Source organism: Lutra lutra, chromosome 3 (genome assembly GCF_902655055.1).
Source record: "Lutra lutra chromosome 3, mLutLut1.2, whole genome shotgun sequence".
Lineage (NCBI taxonomy): Eukaryota > Metazoa > Chordata > Mammalia > Carnivora > Mustelidae > Lutra > Lutra lutra.
In genome coordinates, this window is record NC_062280.1 from 66,634,569 (window position 1) to 66,652,509 (window position 17,941).

General features: G+C 39.1%; 1 protein-coding gene across 1 annotated transcript in view; it reads right to left on the reverse strand.

The window, feature by feature from the left end:
* Positions 1-17,941, reverse strand: part of LRP2 (LDL receptor related protein 2) — a 173,500-nt gene that overhangs the window by 106,564 nt on the left and 48,995 nt on the right. Inside the window, exons 16-24 of the mRNA XM_047722149.1 lie at positions 13,812-14,004; positions 11,653-11,778; positions 10,408-10,538; positions 7,720-7,857; positions 7,059-7,340; positions 4,989-5,228; positions 3,731-3,850; positions 3,506-3,622; positions 1,131-1,508 (exon numbers count right to left, since the gene is read on the reverse strand). Coding sequence (XP_047578105.1) covers positions 1,131-1,508; positions 3,506-3,622; positions 3,731-3,850; positions 4,989-5,228; positions 7,059-7,340; positions 7,720-7,857; positions 10,408-10,538; positions 11,653-11,778; positions 13,812-14,004 — 1,725 coding nt within the window. The remainder of the gene's footprint in view (positions 1-1,130; positions 1,509-3,505; positions 3,623-3,730; positions 3,851-4,988; positions 5,229-7,058; positions 7,341-7,719; positions 7,858-10,407; positions 10,539-11,652; positions 11,779-13,811; positions 14,005-17,941) is intronic.

The window sequence follows — 17,941 nt, forward strand, 5'->3', positions numbered from 1 at the left end:
GTACAGCCTGCTGGCACCTTCAACATAATACCCAGGTAAGAACTAAGAGAAGCACTCACTTGGATAAGTCCCATAGGCTCATCAGTATCTGTTCTAATTTGCTCAAGGACTTATTGTGCTTCACAATCACTGGACTTAAACCATTTTCTTCCTATACCCTCCATTATAACTACATTTGGTGCAGTGAGAGAAACTTGGGAAAATCTTGCTGGCATCAAGAAACACAACTGTCATCAATAAAGCATGCAAAGAGACCTAAATTACTTCCCACTTGCTTCCTGACATTCTTCTACTTACAGAGAAATGGAAGGTAAGACTTTGACATTCAAGAGCAAGGGCTCAAAGCTCTATGAAAGTGAATAAATGGAAAAGGGAAAGGCAGTTGGAACACTAGAGGGCACAGATCCACCAGCAAGCCACCATTGCTTCCTTTCCAGACCAAAACAGCAATGCCTGACACCACCCAAACAAAGTCAGTCTTATGCCTAGGATGCAAATGCCCTCCATTGTCATGTGTATACTCTAACTTATTTTTCAGAGTCCTGATATGAAACATGCTCTAGAGGGGGAAGTCAGTCAAAATGATTAGATTTTCTTCAGCACAAACATAACCCATTTAAAATCATAGGAATCTAAAATATTTTACAATCATACCTGGCCAGGGTTCATCTGAGAGTGAGCATTGATTAAAAAGGAAAGAAAGAAAGGACAGCAATTAGGATCACATGCCAATCACAGGATTTTAATCACAGCAAACACAAATCCCCGAACTTCATTTGTTTTGTGGCAAGTTCTGATTGAAATTAGAAAATATTAAAGTTAGAAAACCTTAGGACCACAGTCCAAAAAAAATTTTTTTTAATTTGACAATCTAATGGCCTCATTTAGTCTCATTTTTCTAAAAATTAAGTAAAAACACAGAACCAAGTGCAAAGGATTTAATGAGAAATAGCAGCCAGTGGTGATTTATTTGAATTCCATGATGCTTATCCTACACAGATTTGAACTCCTAGAGGAACCGAAATCCCTTCCTTAAAGCTATGTGGTGACTGAGACAACGGTGATGGCCAACAGGCCACTGTGCGCTCAGAATGAATTTATGGCCATTAAACTGTGGTCAGGAAACTTACTGCAAAGTGGGGATTCATCTGTCCCATTGGGGCAGTCAAAGATGCCATCACACACTGCACTCAGATTCACACAGACGCTATGGCCAGGGCAAAGCCATTGCCAACTGGGACAGTGAAAGGCCTGAGTGGGGCAGTCCTTCTCATCACTCATATCCCTGCAGTCATTGTCCCCATCACAAAGCCAATCTCTGTGGATGCAGTTTCCATTGTCACACAGGAAGTGAGAAGGAGGGCAGGTCCTGGGGGCACAGCCATGGTGCTCATCAGATCCAGAGATGCAGTCTTGGTGCCCATCACACTCCCAGCTCTTCGGGATGCAGACACCATCTGCTTGGCACTGAAATTCATCTGGGTGGCACATCCCAGGAGGCCTAGTTGCTAAGAGAAATGCATGGGGGAGACAGGCTTGTGAATGCAATGAATTCATAATCCTTTTTATGTAATTCCTAGATTCAGAGGAAATGATTTTGGATCAATGGTAGGTTTATGATAATGACTATGATAAATTTAACAGTAAAGTCTAAAATCATATAGGGTTTTCAAACACTGTGGTAAAGAGAAGTCTTTATATGTCTGACAAGTTCCTGAGTCAAAATTAAATTCTGTTTCCTATGTTTTTAATGTTCATTCAATTACAGGTTAAATAAAATTTGTCTGCCTCTTTATTATAATCACCAGTGCCATTTCAACAGAGCTTAAACAGCCATTAATTTGTTACTCTGAATTCTTGTTTAATAACATATATTTCGATGCTATTAATTTACCCTCAAGCAACCTATACCAAATGAAACCAGCACACATCAAGTAAACAAAAGGTGACAGTAAATCCTTACTTCTTTGTAAACTTTCCACTATTCATTCAGCAATCCTGGAGAGATAAGAGTTGCTTCCCTATCTCACAGGGGTAAACCCAAGCTTCCTCCCAGGGGCCTTGTCAGGCAACAGCAAGTCAATGGCAATTGACAGTTTAATCACAAACCATCACAGAAGAATTTCATGTTTTCAACATGAAACAGGAAATCAGTGATTAAGAATTTCTGGGTGCTGTACACATCTATAAAGTATTACGCATTTTATTTAACTTTTCTTTTTTCTTTTTAAAATTTATTTGACAGAGATCACAAGTTGGCAGAGAGGCAGGCAGAGAGAGGGGGTGGGGAAGCAGGTTCCCTGTTGAGCAGAGAGCCTGATGTGGGGCTCGATCCCAGGACGCTGAGATCATTACCTGAGCTGAAGGCAGAGGCTTTAACCCCACTGAGCCACCCAGGCCCCCCTTAACTTTTCTTTTTATTCATAGATTTAAACACTTTTTTTTTCTTTTTTTTTAGATTTAAACACTTTTTTTCCTGACTGGGAAGAAAGAAATTAATAAAAACCTACTTTTTATGATCCAAAACACCATTATTCTAACAAACAATCATTTATTTACAGTATAAAATCTATTTAACACAAAAAGTGAGCAATAAGAGATCCTGTCCACTATAGGTCTCCGGACCATGGAGATTATATAGATCCATCAGATTTATATTCCATGAAGTCCTCCTTGAATCGTAGGACCGGAAGGAATTTCTTTTCTATGGACCTCAACTGAATTTTACCTGTACCATTTCTAAGGCCCTTGTAACTGTATAATTTGCTTCAGTTATCTCTTATGTTACATAATTTCTCTTACCCTACTCTAAGGAACATCTCAGCAGATATTCAACAAATACTAGCTGAAATGAATTCATTCGAGTCAATATCAAATACCACTTTATACCATATCTATACCATGATTTGCTCTCTTTACTGAGATTTAAAAGAAACCATTAGACATCCTTATGTATAGGAAGCCCCAAAAACTTAAAACCCACTAATTTAGGATATCCTAGGAAAAATTAATAGTAAGAACAAAAATATCTAAGAAATATTTAACTTACTTAAGAACTATCAGAACGTGCCCATTTATACAACCACTGGATTCACAAATTGTAAGTCATTATTTGGAAACACCTAGTAACTTTACTGTGTGTTCAATACCATATTCCTTTGATAATAGTTTGTAATTCAGTCTGTCTTCCCTCCAAAGTTTATCCAAATTAGGGAAAACCTGCAGTAATATCAATGCCAATAAAACTGAAACATGCAGGGGCACCTCGGTGGTGCAGCTGGTTAAGCGTTTGACTCTTGATTTCAGCTGAGGTCAAGATCTCAGGGTCCTGAGACCCAGCCCCCACACTGGGCTCTGCCCTCAGCATGGAATCTACCTGAGAATCTTTCTCTTCGTCTCCCTCTGCCCCTCCCCCTGCTAGCACCCTTCCTCTCTCCCCTGCCCTCTAAAATAAATAAAATCTTTTAAGAAAAATGATACATGCAGATAGATATATGGTACTTACAACAGTCTATCTCATCAGAGTGATCATCACAGTCAAAAACACCATCACAATGATACATGTTACTAATACATCGACCCTCACTGGCACATTTGAATTGAGAAGCAGTGCAATTAATTACTAAGAATGAGGAAAAAAAAAAGCATTAGAAATTAACTCAAGGAGAAAGCCACTAAACACTGAAATTATTTCTAAACATCATGAATAAAAATAAAGCAATCTACTTACCACAACCAGCTTCATCAGATCCATCAACGCAGTCCTTGTCCCCATCACAGACAAAAGATAGGTCAATACAGCGATGATCAGGACAACGAAACTGACTAGGCAAGCATGTCTCTGTAAGTTCTAATGTCATTCAAAAACAAAACCAAGTAAGTTTATTTCTTGTTCAGTGCATACTAGAGCCGAACTGCAAAACGCTAAGGAGATACACAAGTCATCTCATTTGTACGTGTGTCCAAAATTCTTTCAAATTGGCCACACTGCCGAAGTCAGCCCAGCAAGACTACGCAAAGCCAGAACAGTTTTTTAGAAAGAGGAATAAAAAGATTATAGGTCAGAGTTAGAATACAGACTACACTTACAAAGTGAGCATCATGAACTTGGACTGGACCACACCTCATGAGTATTACAGAGGCTGTGGCTCCACGGCAATGCTAAGCAATGGAGCCCAACTAGGCATCACAGTTGGCATGACCCACAGGCCTAGCAGCCACAGTATACAGACAGGTCACAACTGCAGTTAATCCAAAGTCTAAGCAGAACAATTAATTCTAGAAACCAGGGTCCCACCATGCGGAAGAGACATAGCCTTAGAGTCAGACGTGCTTGCTGGCTGCCCCATCCTCATGAAGCCATATTAAATAGAGACTCACAGAATGTGAAAGCTAAAAGAGGTCTTAAAGTCCAAATGCTACAGAGGAAAGTGACTTGCCAAGTCATGAAACCAAGACTAGATGTTCGTCCAGGGAACTGCACCCTAAACCAAGATTACAGACACAAAAGCAATAACCTAAAAGAAATCAGAACTAGCAAGATGAAAAGCCGGCAGACAGCTCTAATGGAAATTTAAATTTCCCATGCCTCTGTATTTTATCCCCTTTTTGCCTCTATGAAATGAAAAGAAAAACCAGTAGCCAAGTGTCTGGATCATTTATACGATTTAGAAAAAAACAAATTTGCCTTAAATATTTGAAAAGTCAGTGGAGCAGTTCTTTCCCAGTTCGTGTCTGGATGTTAAGACGTCAGACCCAGTTCCCTGTTTTGCATCCACAGAACTCCACGCTCAGGGGGACTCAAAAGTTTCTGGTGTCTTTGATCTTACAGCCAATAGATATGGGAACTGACAGATACAACAGACGAGACAACGACATCGACATCGTGAAAACTGTTGTGAGCCTTGGAGGAAAGTGGGCAAGGCCTACTGACTGTTGAAATCTGTTCGCTAGGCTGACCCACCAAGGGAAGTCGGTGCCAAACTTACGGCAGTTCTTCTCGTCAGATCCATCCGAGCAATCATTATCTGTGTCACAGAGCCAGCTCCTTGGGATACACAGGTGATTATCACAGGTGAAGAAGGATGCGGGACAGGAAGTGGGTGCCTGGGAGGGGCAGTTCTCCTCATCACTGCCGTCCACGCAGTCGAACTGCTTGTCACACTTCCAATGTGCGGGAATGCACTCTCCATGACGACAGGTGAAGGCGGAAGGTGCACAGGAATTATCTACAATGAAAATAACCTGGTCACCAAGACGTTTGTTTCTACGTCAGACGAGTTCTAAGCTTGTAAAGGCCCAGTTCTTCTTTTTCAATGGGAGCAATATACCAAATGAGAAGAGGAGGTTGGCTAACCAAACTTAATTTAAAAAAAGGAAGATGAGGGGCACCTGGGTGGCTCAGCGGGTTAAAGCCTCTACCTTCAGCTCAGGTCATGATCCCAGGGTCCTGGGATTGAGCCCCACATCGGGCTCTCTGCTCTGCGGGGAGCCTGCTTCCCTTCCTCTCTCTCTCTGCCTGCCTCCCTGCCTACTTGTGATCTCTCTGTCAAATAAATAAATTTTTAAAAAAATCTTTAAAAAAAAAAAAAAAAGGAAGATGGCTCCTGGGTGGCTCAGTGGATTAAGCCTCTGCCTTCGGCTCAGGTCATGATCTCAGGGTTCTGGGATCGAGTCCCGCATCGGGCCTCTCTGCTCAGCAGGGAGCCTGCTTCCTCCTCTCTCTCTGCCTGCCTCTCTGCCTACTTGTGATCTCTTTCTCTGTCAAATAAATAAATAAAAATCTTTAAAAATAAATAAATAAATAAGTAAGTAAAAATTCAAAAAAGGAAGAAATGTGCAAGTACTTCTCATCATCAGCCTCATCATCACTAGCGGACATTTCTTTAGCAATTATCATACACCAGGCATTTCTCTAAGTGCTCTGTATATTTTTTTCTCTCTCTTAATCTTCACATGAATACTGGGAAGTATGCAGAATTATCTGCATTTTAAAGATGAGGAAACTGAGGCTTTGAGAGACTTAGGACCCAGCCCCATATTCAATCTCTAGTTGGTGTGATCTGAGGCCCATCCCTTACTTCTAAGCTAGTTCCTCTAATCACAGTTTCTGCAGAAACCTTGAAAATGTGCCATCCCAGAAATGCAAACTGATAAAATATTCAGGCAAAATGTGTACTTTCAGAAACAGGAAGATAACAGACAAAAGAGAGAAAATTTTAGAAATTTCAGAAAAGTGCAAGTGCACACTTTTATTTTCAAATCTGACCCTCTTCTTTCTCTCCCAAAAAAAAAAAAGGTTATTATTACCATTGATCTTACCTTAATAGAAATTTCTTAGATTTCAATTCTTTTTTAACTTTTTTTTTTTTACATTTTAACTGGATGCTTTTGTTTTCTGCAATAGCCCCAAACTTTATAGACTAGATTACCACTAAAGAAAAATATAAATGTTAAGACCACCATTTCAGCCCTATTTTACTCCAAAGTGGGGGAAAGGGAATGTACCACACAGATTTTCAAATGCCATGATTCCAAGTATCTATTCTGAAATACTATCTTTTCAGATACTAAAGATTATAACCTTTTTTTTTTTAAGATTTTATTTATTTATTTGACAGACAGAGATCACAAGTAGGCAGAGAGGCAGGCAGAGAGAAAGGAGGAAGCAGGCTCCCTGCTGGGATCATGACCCGAGCCGAAGGCAGATGCTTTAACCCACTGAGCCACCCAGGAGCCCCAACCTATTTATTTTGATATGACTTTCTGAGGTGCTTGCCAAGATGTCATGACTGTACTGGTGATCCAACAGGCAAAGTCAGGGAAAAAAAAAACTGTTAGTCAATATAGTCCAAATCAATGGCAGAAATCATTGGTAACATTATCTATTAATGATATTTATTACCTAGATTCCTAAGGCCTTGGGCTACATATTAAAAATGTGAAATTCTGAAAGATTTTTTTCCCACAGAGATAACCCAACCTTTAAATAAAGGAGGGGGGCAACTCTCTGTATTCTGCTCATCACAGAAAGTATCTCCTGGGTATAAATTACTTACTGAATTTGCCGCATTGGTGCTCATCACTGTTATCATGACAGTCATCTACTCCATCACAGCGGTAGTGACTGGGCACACATCTGCCGTTGCTACAGGGAAAAGAAAAGGAGCCACACTGCTCCATGGGTGGTTCACGGGATGGGTCTTCCTGGCATGTCAAGTGATTAGAAGTCAAACTCATTCCATACGGGCAACCACATACCCGCTGGAAATTTGGCACTGGGAAGCAGAAGTGGCTGCAGTCGCCATTTGGATGTGTGGGTTGATTACAGTAGTTAGAACCTGAAAAAGCAATGCCGGGGGTGGATAGTGAGTTATGTACATTTCCACTGAGTGGATCATAGGTGTAGTCTATGAAAGAAAACAAACAGGAAAAGAACAATGTTCCAACTCAACACTACGAAGTAGCTTCTTTCTGGAAATCAACACGCCAAATATAACATTCAGTACAAACACAGAAAAGTCCTTAAAATATGTTTTCCCAACAATACTTCTAGGGTTAACAGAGCTGAACAGAAATTGTGAGTCTTACATTCTTTAACTATCTGGGTGACAGGAATGTGTAACAATCATGAGCTATCCTACATCGCAAGTACTAAAAGAGAAAAGCAGCCACCATGTTAAATAAATACAAACAGGTGAAAAAACGTGGCAATCTCACCAGTCTGAGTGTTGGCATTGTATGATTTCACATGCATTATATTAGTGATGCCACTTCGGATAACCCTCATGTCTCCACCATCCGTTTTCCTGACACGAACAATAGCACCCAGTCTCCAGTCAGTAAAAAACACATAGTCTAAGAAGAAACACCAGTGGTTAGTATTCTCATCACAGCTCACTTATAAATCCTTTTGGGAAATACAACAGGCTTGCAACACTTCTTGCAAATGCAAGAAGATTTTGCAATGAATATCTGTAATGGGTTTCTGTGACCATTTTCCGTGACTTGTTACTCTCTAGGAATGACTCTTTACAAGGCAAAGATGATATATTTAATGATACCAGGTTTCCAGTTCAGGCAGGCGTGCATGGAGTACGTGGACAGCATTTAATAGCCGTTAGGTTTAGATTTCCGTAAGTAAAAATAAGATTTTGGATTATTCAATAGAGTATTGAATGTGCCTCATATGACTGAGTTCTTTTTCTAGCTAAAGCACTAGACTTCTGAGTGTTTACAAGCAAAATACTTAACTGTGTGAGAGTTTTTTTTGTTTAGCTTTGTTTTGTTTTTGGTAAAATTAAGGAAATAGACTAAATCTCTAACCTCCCTTTCAGATCAACCATTCTATATATCCCATGTCTTCACTGAGGACACTAATTTTTTTTTTTTTTACACTCAACTTTACTAGGAAGCTGTTGAAAGGGAAAAATACAGATCTGGTACAAAAAGGAACTTTTGCTGTAGCTCTGGAGATCAGTAAAATAATCCACAGCAGTGTGCCTACCCCTACGGCTATAGTCATATTCCATGAAGTTCAAAATGGTAAGAAAGAGGCATCATAAGTTCTAAACTTCAAAAATTTAGTCATATTCACTTTACACTAACTACTGAAGCAGGGAAGTAAACGTATACATTTTATAAAGAATCAGTGAATTTTTCTCTTTAATGATACTTTTACTAAAATTCCCAGCTAACCAAAAAATGCCTAAAATGCCACAAATTTTATCATTAGACCAGTTTTCCTTATCTGTGGCCTAATCAATGACTAATCAGTCACTGACTTACTAAATCTTATCTAGACTGAGTCCTACCACTCAAGAAGGTATCTTACTATACTTAAATAGATAAGAAGTTCAATAAACCTTTCACTCCGGTGTGGTGCACAGATAGTCAAGCAGATCTAGTCTTTCATTCAAAAGAATGATGATTTCTGTGATGTTATGCAATCAAAGAATTTTCCACAAAAAATTCACAATGAGGGCAGTGTTGGGAGAAACATTATTATTATTATTATTAGGGAAACACTGTGTTGTTTTCATGAGTATACACCAATTTTTTTTTCATAATGATAAAACCAAAAGGTACTGAAACTGTTTTTTTATTCAATCCCAAAGCATTTTATCAAGAACAGAGAAAATTTAACATTCTTATAATGTTCCAGTGTAACAGCAAATGGCTATCTGACATCATTAATGAAAAGGGAGTGAATAAATGGGAAGGCATAAAGAGGAAGGATGAGTATTTATAACTGACTCATCTCATCAAAAATCTTACTCTTTCAAGAGCATTTTTTAAATATTTTTAAATACCATGCCCTCCTCCACAGATAAACGGACAGCAGGATGGAACATGCAATATATTTACTAGCTATCATTCCACACTATATGTGTGGGAGAAAGTCTTTGATTTACAGTCAATGTCTAGTCTTTTAAAGCACCTGGCTGATTTTTCAGAGTAGGAAGTTTCAACCAGGGACACAACTAGCCCATGGGTTAAGGCCTCTGGATCCCAAAATGGCATTTCTCTAACTGGACTAATTCTGGTTTGTCAAACAGAACCATGGTAGATTTTAGTGTCTCCTCACCCTCTTGACCTGGCACTTTTGTGCAATGCACAAGCTATTCAATCATTCATAGAAACCTTATTTTCAAGACTCGACAAACCACCTGTTTGACAAGTGCCAAGCCACGTTCTTATTCCCAGCAACTCAACCCACAATACCATGCCTTCACTCAAGAGGGAAGGATACATCAGTGTGATCCTGATGGCTGTAGCTTCCCAGAATTCCATGCCCCCAACAATCTTTACTAGCAGCAGTCAATTGTTAGAAAGGTTGATGAAAAAACAAGTACATCTTGCTATTTTTCACAAGCCATGTTCTAACATTTCTAAGTAACAATGATGTCAGTTACTCAACATGTATCTAAAAATCTTCAGAGTCATTCAGTGACTATGCAGTTGGTAAATATGTGTAATGGTTTTTCCACAGCGATTCTGAGGACATTCACATAGAAAACAACAAAACATTACAGGTTACCACAAACGCTCTTGTTTTATTCCTGAAAATGACAAAAGCAGTAGTTTACTATTTCCTTGTGGGGTATTTATGTAATAGAGTACTCAGGGAGTTAAACTTTATAATACATGCAACCTACAAAATGCTATACCTATGTAAGTTATCAATTATTATCTAAAAGCATCTATAAGAAAAATACACCTCAACAGTGAAATGTTTAGATAAAAAAACAAATGTTTTGTCTATACATAATAGCACCATTTTCATTTTTCATATTCTAAAGTAACCAACTTTTCTGGAAGTGTGAGACTATCAAACGAGGACAAGTCCACTGTCAACAATTTGCAGAGTATAAAAACAACACACACTTTCATTGCTTCAAAGCATACCTTCAAAGACAGTAAGTCCAAATGGATGAGTCATCTGCTGTATATGGCCCAGGTTTCTTCTGTCTAAACCATCAAAAGTGCTGTGCTCAATTTTATCAAAAAAGGCATCTACCCAGTACAACCGTAAAGCACTAAAATGATAAAATACTTAGTTATCTGTCATTCAAAAACGAGTAATGCACCCTCTACACTGAGGGCATTCATAAATGGTATGTTCAGTTGAAACATTTATTAAGCAAAGTTTTTAAAAACTAAATTATACTCATTAAAAATGTAATAGTTGTATGCCCCCCCCAGACACAGTACTTTCACAAAGTGCTTTTTAATTATCTTAGAAAACTTAAAATGGGGGTGCCTGAGTGGCTCAGTTCATTAAGCATATGCCTTTGGCTCAGGTCATGATCCCAGGGTCCTGGGATCGAGCCCCAGATGGGTCTCCCTGCTCAGTATGGAGTCGGCTTCTCCCTTTCCCTCAGCTCCTCCCTCCCACTCATGCACTCTCTCTCTCTCTCTCTAATAAATTAATAAAATCTTTAAAGAAAAAGAAAACTTAAAATGTTGTTATCTTCAAGTTAGGTATTTTATTTTTCTCCTGGTTAAGTCCACAAGTTAAGAAAACCATGTTTAAAAGGCTAAATATACTTCTTTCTTTTGTCTCTCCTATAAACTACTTTGGCATTTCATGTCTGTCAGCTTTTTTACCCTGATACCTTTTCCTATATTCTTAGATCATTAATATCCTGAGAATTCTATCTTGTACTTAATTCTCCCAGAGTACATACATATGCAAATATGCATTTGTTGATTAATTGACACAAAAGAAAAAAAAAGAAGAAAAAAGAAAAAAAGAGAGAAAAAAAAACTGACACAAAAGATTTCCTATCCTCAAGATGCCCTCTATGAAAATTACACGACTTGAACTTCATCTAATCTCTATCCTATTTCTAATGGGATTTGGGTCTTGCCTCCTCTGTACTGACCTCTCAAAGGTCCTATTATTCTGCCTCCTCTATCAATTCTCTCAGAATATTCATGCAGTGCATTAGTTTTCATCCCAGGAGAAGTTGGCCAATTATGTTTACGATCTTTGCACCCTTGTATCATTCTATAGCCTTCTCCCAGCACCAATCAACAATGTGAAAATATCTAAGCGCAAGTAGTACCAGTTTCCTTACTCCATTATATTGCTTCATAATTATGTCACAGTAAGTGGGAACTCAGTAATTTGGGATGATTCCTACTTACCCCCAATCAATGGCCAACCCATTGGGCCATCCAAGAGTAGTGTTTACTATCGGCAAAATGTTAGATCCATCGCTCCACGCTCTCATAATTTTAGCAGGACGGAACCAGTCAGTGAAAAATATGTACCTAAAAAAAGAGGTAATAAATCAAACATGTTACTACTGGGACAAACTACATGACTTGGAGAGATTTAGCACAAACCCAGATTTTCCAGAGACTTGCTACAACTAATTTCATTTTCTGTATATGCTATTGGGCTTATACAGAAAAAATAAAATCTGCCTATTAAGCAGACTGAGTATACAACTGATCTAACTCTTGTTTTTTGGGTCTCTTAATTAAAAGTATGGCTATCAACATATAACCAAAGTCACAAATACAAATGGCATTAAAATGGGCATCCAGAGGAGAGAACCACTGTGCTAAACCTAGGACCTAAAACTATTGTCATCAAGTAGATTTTTTTAAAAAAAGACATAATTCAGGTTACATTTTATGATTCTATTTTTTATTTTTTTTTTAAGATTTTATTTATTTATTTGACAGAGAGAGAGCTCACAAGTAGACAAAGAGGCAGGCAGAGAGAGAGGAGGGGAAGCAGGCTCCCTGCTGAGCAGAGAGCCCGATGCGGGGCTCGATCCCAGGACCCTGGGATCATGACCTGAGCAGAAGGCAGAAGCTTTAACCCACTGAGCCACCCAGGCACCCCTGATTCTATTTTTTAAATAATCCCTATACCCAACATGGGGCTCGAACCTACAATCCCAAGACTAAATCACATGCTCCACCAACTGAGCTAGCCAGGCACCCCCCGGTTGTACTTTAAATACTCCAAAGTTGTTCAAATGAAATGATATACTATGGGCAAGAAAAAAGACTTTAATCTCTCTTTCCTCTCTGGGTTAAACACCTACGACACACTAGATAGCTCTTTAGTCATCTTCCACAAGGAACTGATAAATCTGCAGCAGGAAAGGATTTCATCTCTGATGAAGAGTACACACAAACCAACATAACTTTCATACAATCTCTACCCAAGGCATGTTTGTGTTATTCTGAGGAGTGACATAAAGAAAAATCTAGGGGAAAAAGAAATTTCTCTTTCATGTGAGCCTTAGAAACTAAAATTAATCTTTTCCAAAAGTAACTTTCTGAAATGTGACTTCATATTCTTTTAAATGGAAGAGTCAATAGGAAAGGAATTTAACAGCTTTTCAAAACCAAATGCCAAAGATTTGGTTTAAGATAAATTCATTAGAAAATCAACTCTACTCGGCAATACAATTTCTTATAAATAGTATCACCAGTTTTTAAATGTTTCTTACATTATTTCACAGGGAGAAAATTTAAATACAAAATAAACATTCTAGAGGCAGCATACAGAGTTCTTAGACACAAAGGTTTTGTAGTCAAAGTAGGCCTGGAATCTGAATCCTAACTATGGCTTAACAGGCAGTCATCTATCTGGCTCACAAACCAGCTTTTGAATTAGACAAGATTATGTAAAGTGCTCACTATGTGCCCTCCATGAGTCAGGTTTTCGTGAATTCCTCCTCATTTTCTTTCTTTCTTTTTTTTTTTTTTAATTCCACTCAACTACAACTACCCAGCTCAGACTTGTTGGAAACAAACATATTAGCTATTAACCATATTTAAATTAGAAAGATAAGAACCTAAGAAGAATAGTATAAACTGTTTTTGTCTGACACTGCCAGTTATGGAATGGTTAAACATGAAACTCAGTGTGTAGTCGGAAAGACTTTTTAGTCTGAAAACTACTGAATGATTAAGCAAGTTTTGCTACGCTTTATATCAATACATTAAAGCAGGGGAAGAATTTGAGCCTTTCCTGATAATTTCACTGCACATTCAATCCTTCTCTACTGAATCTGTATCACATTGTTGGTCCCTCTTCAAATGTGGAAAAAAAACCCCAAATTTTAGTGAAGACTGGGAAAGCTGAAACTAAGGAGAAAGTGTTTTCAAAGAGATAAAGTGATTACGTAAGCTTATGCTAAAGGGATAAAATTTAAGGTGATTTCAATTTATATAGTTCTATCCTACATTTGCTGAACTTGCCAAAAAACTGTGGCACCACTTTTCCATAACTTTAAAAGACATACTGTTTCAAGCTCTTCAGGGAACATGAACACACTTACCCAGCGATAGGATGAACTACAATTGATCGTGGGTTATTTAAATTCTGGATGATTGCACGTCTCGATTTATCAGCTAGCCTCATGACACTGATACTCCTGTAAGAAGGGTCTGTCCAATAGAGATTCTTTGAAATCCAGTCAAAACTCAAACTTTCAACACTTTCCACCCTGTTGGCAGTGAGAATCTCTCTTCCTGTAAATTGAGATATGGACACAGTTTAAACTAAGCATATTCTATGACATACATTTTCCTGCTACTGCATATTTAAATTGTGTCAGAGTTACAGCATATTTCAGTAACCTATATGGAATTCCTTAAAAAGAAAAAAAAAAAAAAACACTAAACTGCTGAGCAAAAACATGAGATAAACCTAGAATCTATCCATTCCCAAAAGTTTGGATCTCAAAGAACAGAAATGATTCTGATAAACAGAACCAGAAGTGGTATGCCTTACATTTACTCCCCTGTTCAACCTTCTAGAAAAAAAATTTAAAAATTCTCATTACAGAACATCTGAAGAGAAGATACCTGAGTTCACATATTCATAAACACCACCCACAGACAGCTCTGATAAGCTGACACCGCCAGGTACGACTGGGGGAGGGAGATCTCTGAGGTGGGATGGCCCAACCTTCTCATCAACAGCCTTTCAAAAACTCTAAGTTGCCACGTTTTGAAAAGACCAGTGAAGATACCAAAAGAAAACCAGAACTGGGTTTGGGAGAAAAAAGACCACTTTCCTCTTTGTGAAACTTTTCTGTCTTATCCTCTCTTTTTCCTATTTTTGCTAAAGAAAATCTGAGTCACAGTAAAAGACAACTCTTTTTTTGAAGTACGAAAACCAATCTTAGTGCTTTTTCCATTCATCTACTTAGTGAATTATAAAAAGAAAGTCCTCTAAGTGCTAGACACCATACTAGATACTTAGGAAACATAATATTGCTAATAGTATTATAATAACAGCTTTCACTGAATACTAATTATGAGCCAGGAAGTGGTCCAAGAATTTTACATGGGTTCATCCATCTTTACATTGGTTCAGTCAAGGTATTACTAGTATCTCTATTTTGCAGATGAGGAAACTGAGTCCTAGAAAAGTGAAGCATCCTGAAAGAAGTGTGAACACTGCCTTCAAGGGATTTATAATGAAGTGGGACAGAGCCAGAGGGCAAAAATCAAAGAGTAATGGGTGTTATGACAGAGCGTATGCACAGAATGATATGAAACACAGACTCCAAATGAAGCGTATGGCAATGTAGAAGTGAGGAAAAGTTTCCCAAAGGAAGTGTTGAATTGGGAGCTATAGGAAAGCGAAAGCTTGGAAGTGAGAGGGAGACAGACTGAGAACTCCACGTTTCAAAAGTTAACACGTTAATGACAGAGACTAAAAGAAAGGGAAAAGTCTAGATAACCACCAGATCCTGGGAGGAATGGAAGAATAGGCGGGGAAGGGAGAGTGGCCATGCTCTATGCTAAGGCAGGACCTCTGTGAGAAAATGGTTACAGATGTCCACTTAGACCTCTTGGTTTTGAGGTGATTGTGGGATATATGGTGAGATATCCAAGGCAGTTGGCATTATATGTCTGAACCTTAGAGAGCTCGGAAAGAGATTTATATCATCAACTGAAAGAGCCTTTCTTGATCTTTCCTTCATTCCCCAGGTTAGGAGGAAAATCTATCATAAGTCTCCCCACACCGATTGATAAATCATTACATAAACAGTAATCAAAGACACAGAAGGTGCAAAGTCATGCAGAAGATGAAGAAGAAGAAGAGAACCAATGCTGAACACCAGAGAACACAGTTGTTTAGGAAACAGGCAAAGAAGGAAAGACCTGTTAAGAGCACCAGAAAAAAATGAACAAGAAAGAGAAGGAAACAAGACTGGAGGTGACCAAGATGAGAAAGGTTTTAAGTGACATAGTTGGCAGATTGAGATGCCATGAGAAATAAGTGGCAAGTACAAATGTGGAAGTGAGAACAGGAACATGTAGTCCAACCTTGGAGAGAGCAGTAACTAGAGAGACACAGGGACTGGCAGGTGGGTTAAATTTTTAGGATGAGAGATTTGAGCATATCTGAGTCCCTGAGCTTCATTCAGCTGATCTTGACTTTAACTGATTTCTGACAACTCATTTTCTACACGTTTTCACCAACACTTATTCCTCTCCCTGGAAAACAGCAATGCAATACCTCCCTCACCAAAGCACAGAAAGTTTAACCACTGACTACAGAATATTTTAAAAGGTAACTTGCTCAACATGTAGACTGGAAACTGACAAAAAGCATGATGAGCATTCCAGTTTGACAAAGCAGAAGGGAGCTGAGCTGTGAGACACCGGTAGGAGACTGAGCTTACATGGGGCTGGGAGACCCCACACTGCTTTTTGGTGAGAACTAAGATTGCCTGCAGTCCTCCAAGCTCAGAGGAACTAACCCTGGTCCCCAGAGAAGATGCACTCTGGTTCAAAGTAGAAGACTGACCACATGCATTTTCTCCTCTTCCTTCCAAACTCTTTTTTTTTTTTAAGATTTTATTTATTTTATTTATTTGACAGAGAGAGAGAGAGAGAGATCACAAATAGGCAGAGAGGCAGGCAGAGAGAAAGGGGGAAGCAGGCTCCCCGCTGAGCAGAGAGCCGGATGCGGGGCTCGATCCTAGGACCCTGAGACCATGACCTGAGCTGAAGGCAGAGGCTTAACCCACTGAGCCACCCAGGCGCCCCTTCCTTCCAAACTCTTAAGATGATAATACAGGGACAGCTGATAAGAGATTTCCATGGTTTAGAAGACAAAGTGATTAGAGGGATAGTAACTAAGTTGGAGGAGAAAGCTGCAAACTCAGTGCCAGCAGAGGGAAGACCCCCACACACACACACCCACACACACATGCCACACACCCACACACACATGCAGAAGCCTCAGCAAACTGGCTCTCAGAGATACTAGGAGAATAGCAGGGGTGAGGAACTAAGGAGCTTAGTTAGAAGTTGGTATCCAGAGCAATTACACCACCAGATCCCTCTCAGAGCCTAAGCTTCTATGCCACTCCCTTCCATCTACCTCTCTGACCAGATCAGATATCTTCTCTGGAGGAACTGATGCAGAGATGCTGTGGGCTCAAGGATACTACAGTGCACAAGGGAATGCTGGAATGGGACAGGACTGAATACAGGAGGATTGTGTGACTCATAAACTGAAGGGTCCTCGGCTCCCTGTCCTCTGTACTTCTCCTAGAACATAGACCGCAAGCTACCCTCACCACCTCTTACTCCCCACACCAAGGAGAATGGAGACATCTACTAATGACAAATGACTATCTCTAGAAAAGGATTCATTAACATCATTTACTAATATCAATGTTTGGAAGCTCCCCAACAGAAAGGCTGCCTCATCACAGGAAGTTCACAAGCTGATGAGACTCATACATACAGACAGACCTTCTGGTAGCTTTTATAGACTTGCCCTTATTAAACAATAAGATATTCAACAAGAATCACAGAAATCTGAAGAAAGCTTCCATCATGGGGAAAAAAAAAAAGTTGAAATTAAAAAAAAGAAAAAGGAGGGGCGCCTGGGTGGCTCAGATGGTTAAAGTGTTTGCCTTTGGCTCAGGTCAAGATCTCCAGGTCCTGGGATCAAGCCCCATGTTAGGCTCCCAGCTCAACAGCGAGGCTGCTTCTCCCTCTCCCTCTCCCTCTGCCTCTCCCCCTGCTGTGCTCTCTCTCTTTCTCTAAAATCAATAAATAAAATCTTCAAAAAAAGAAAAAGGAACCCAAATAAAAAGGAAACAGAGGAAGATGAAATTTTTTTTAATTCCAGTATAGTTAACATACACTGCTGTATTTGTTTCACTTGTACAATATAGTGATTCAACAATTCTGTATATTACTCAGTGCTCATCTAGGTAAGTGCTCTCTTAATCTTCTCTATTTCATGAATCCCTCCATCCATCCCCTCTCTGGTAATCATCAATATGTTCTCTATAGTTAAGAGTCTATATTTTACTTTGTCTCTTTCTTTGTCCCTTTGTTCATCTGCTTCTTAAATACCACATATGAATGAATCATATGGTATTTGTCTTTGTCTGACTGGATTATTTCACCTAACAGCATACTCTCTAGCTCT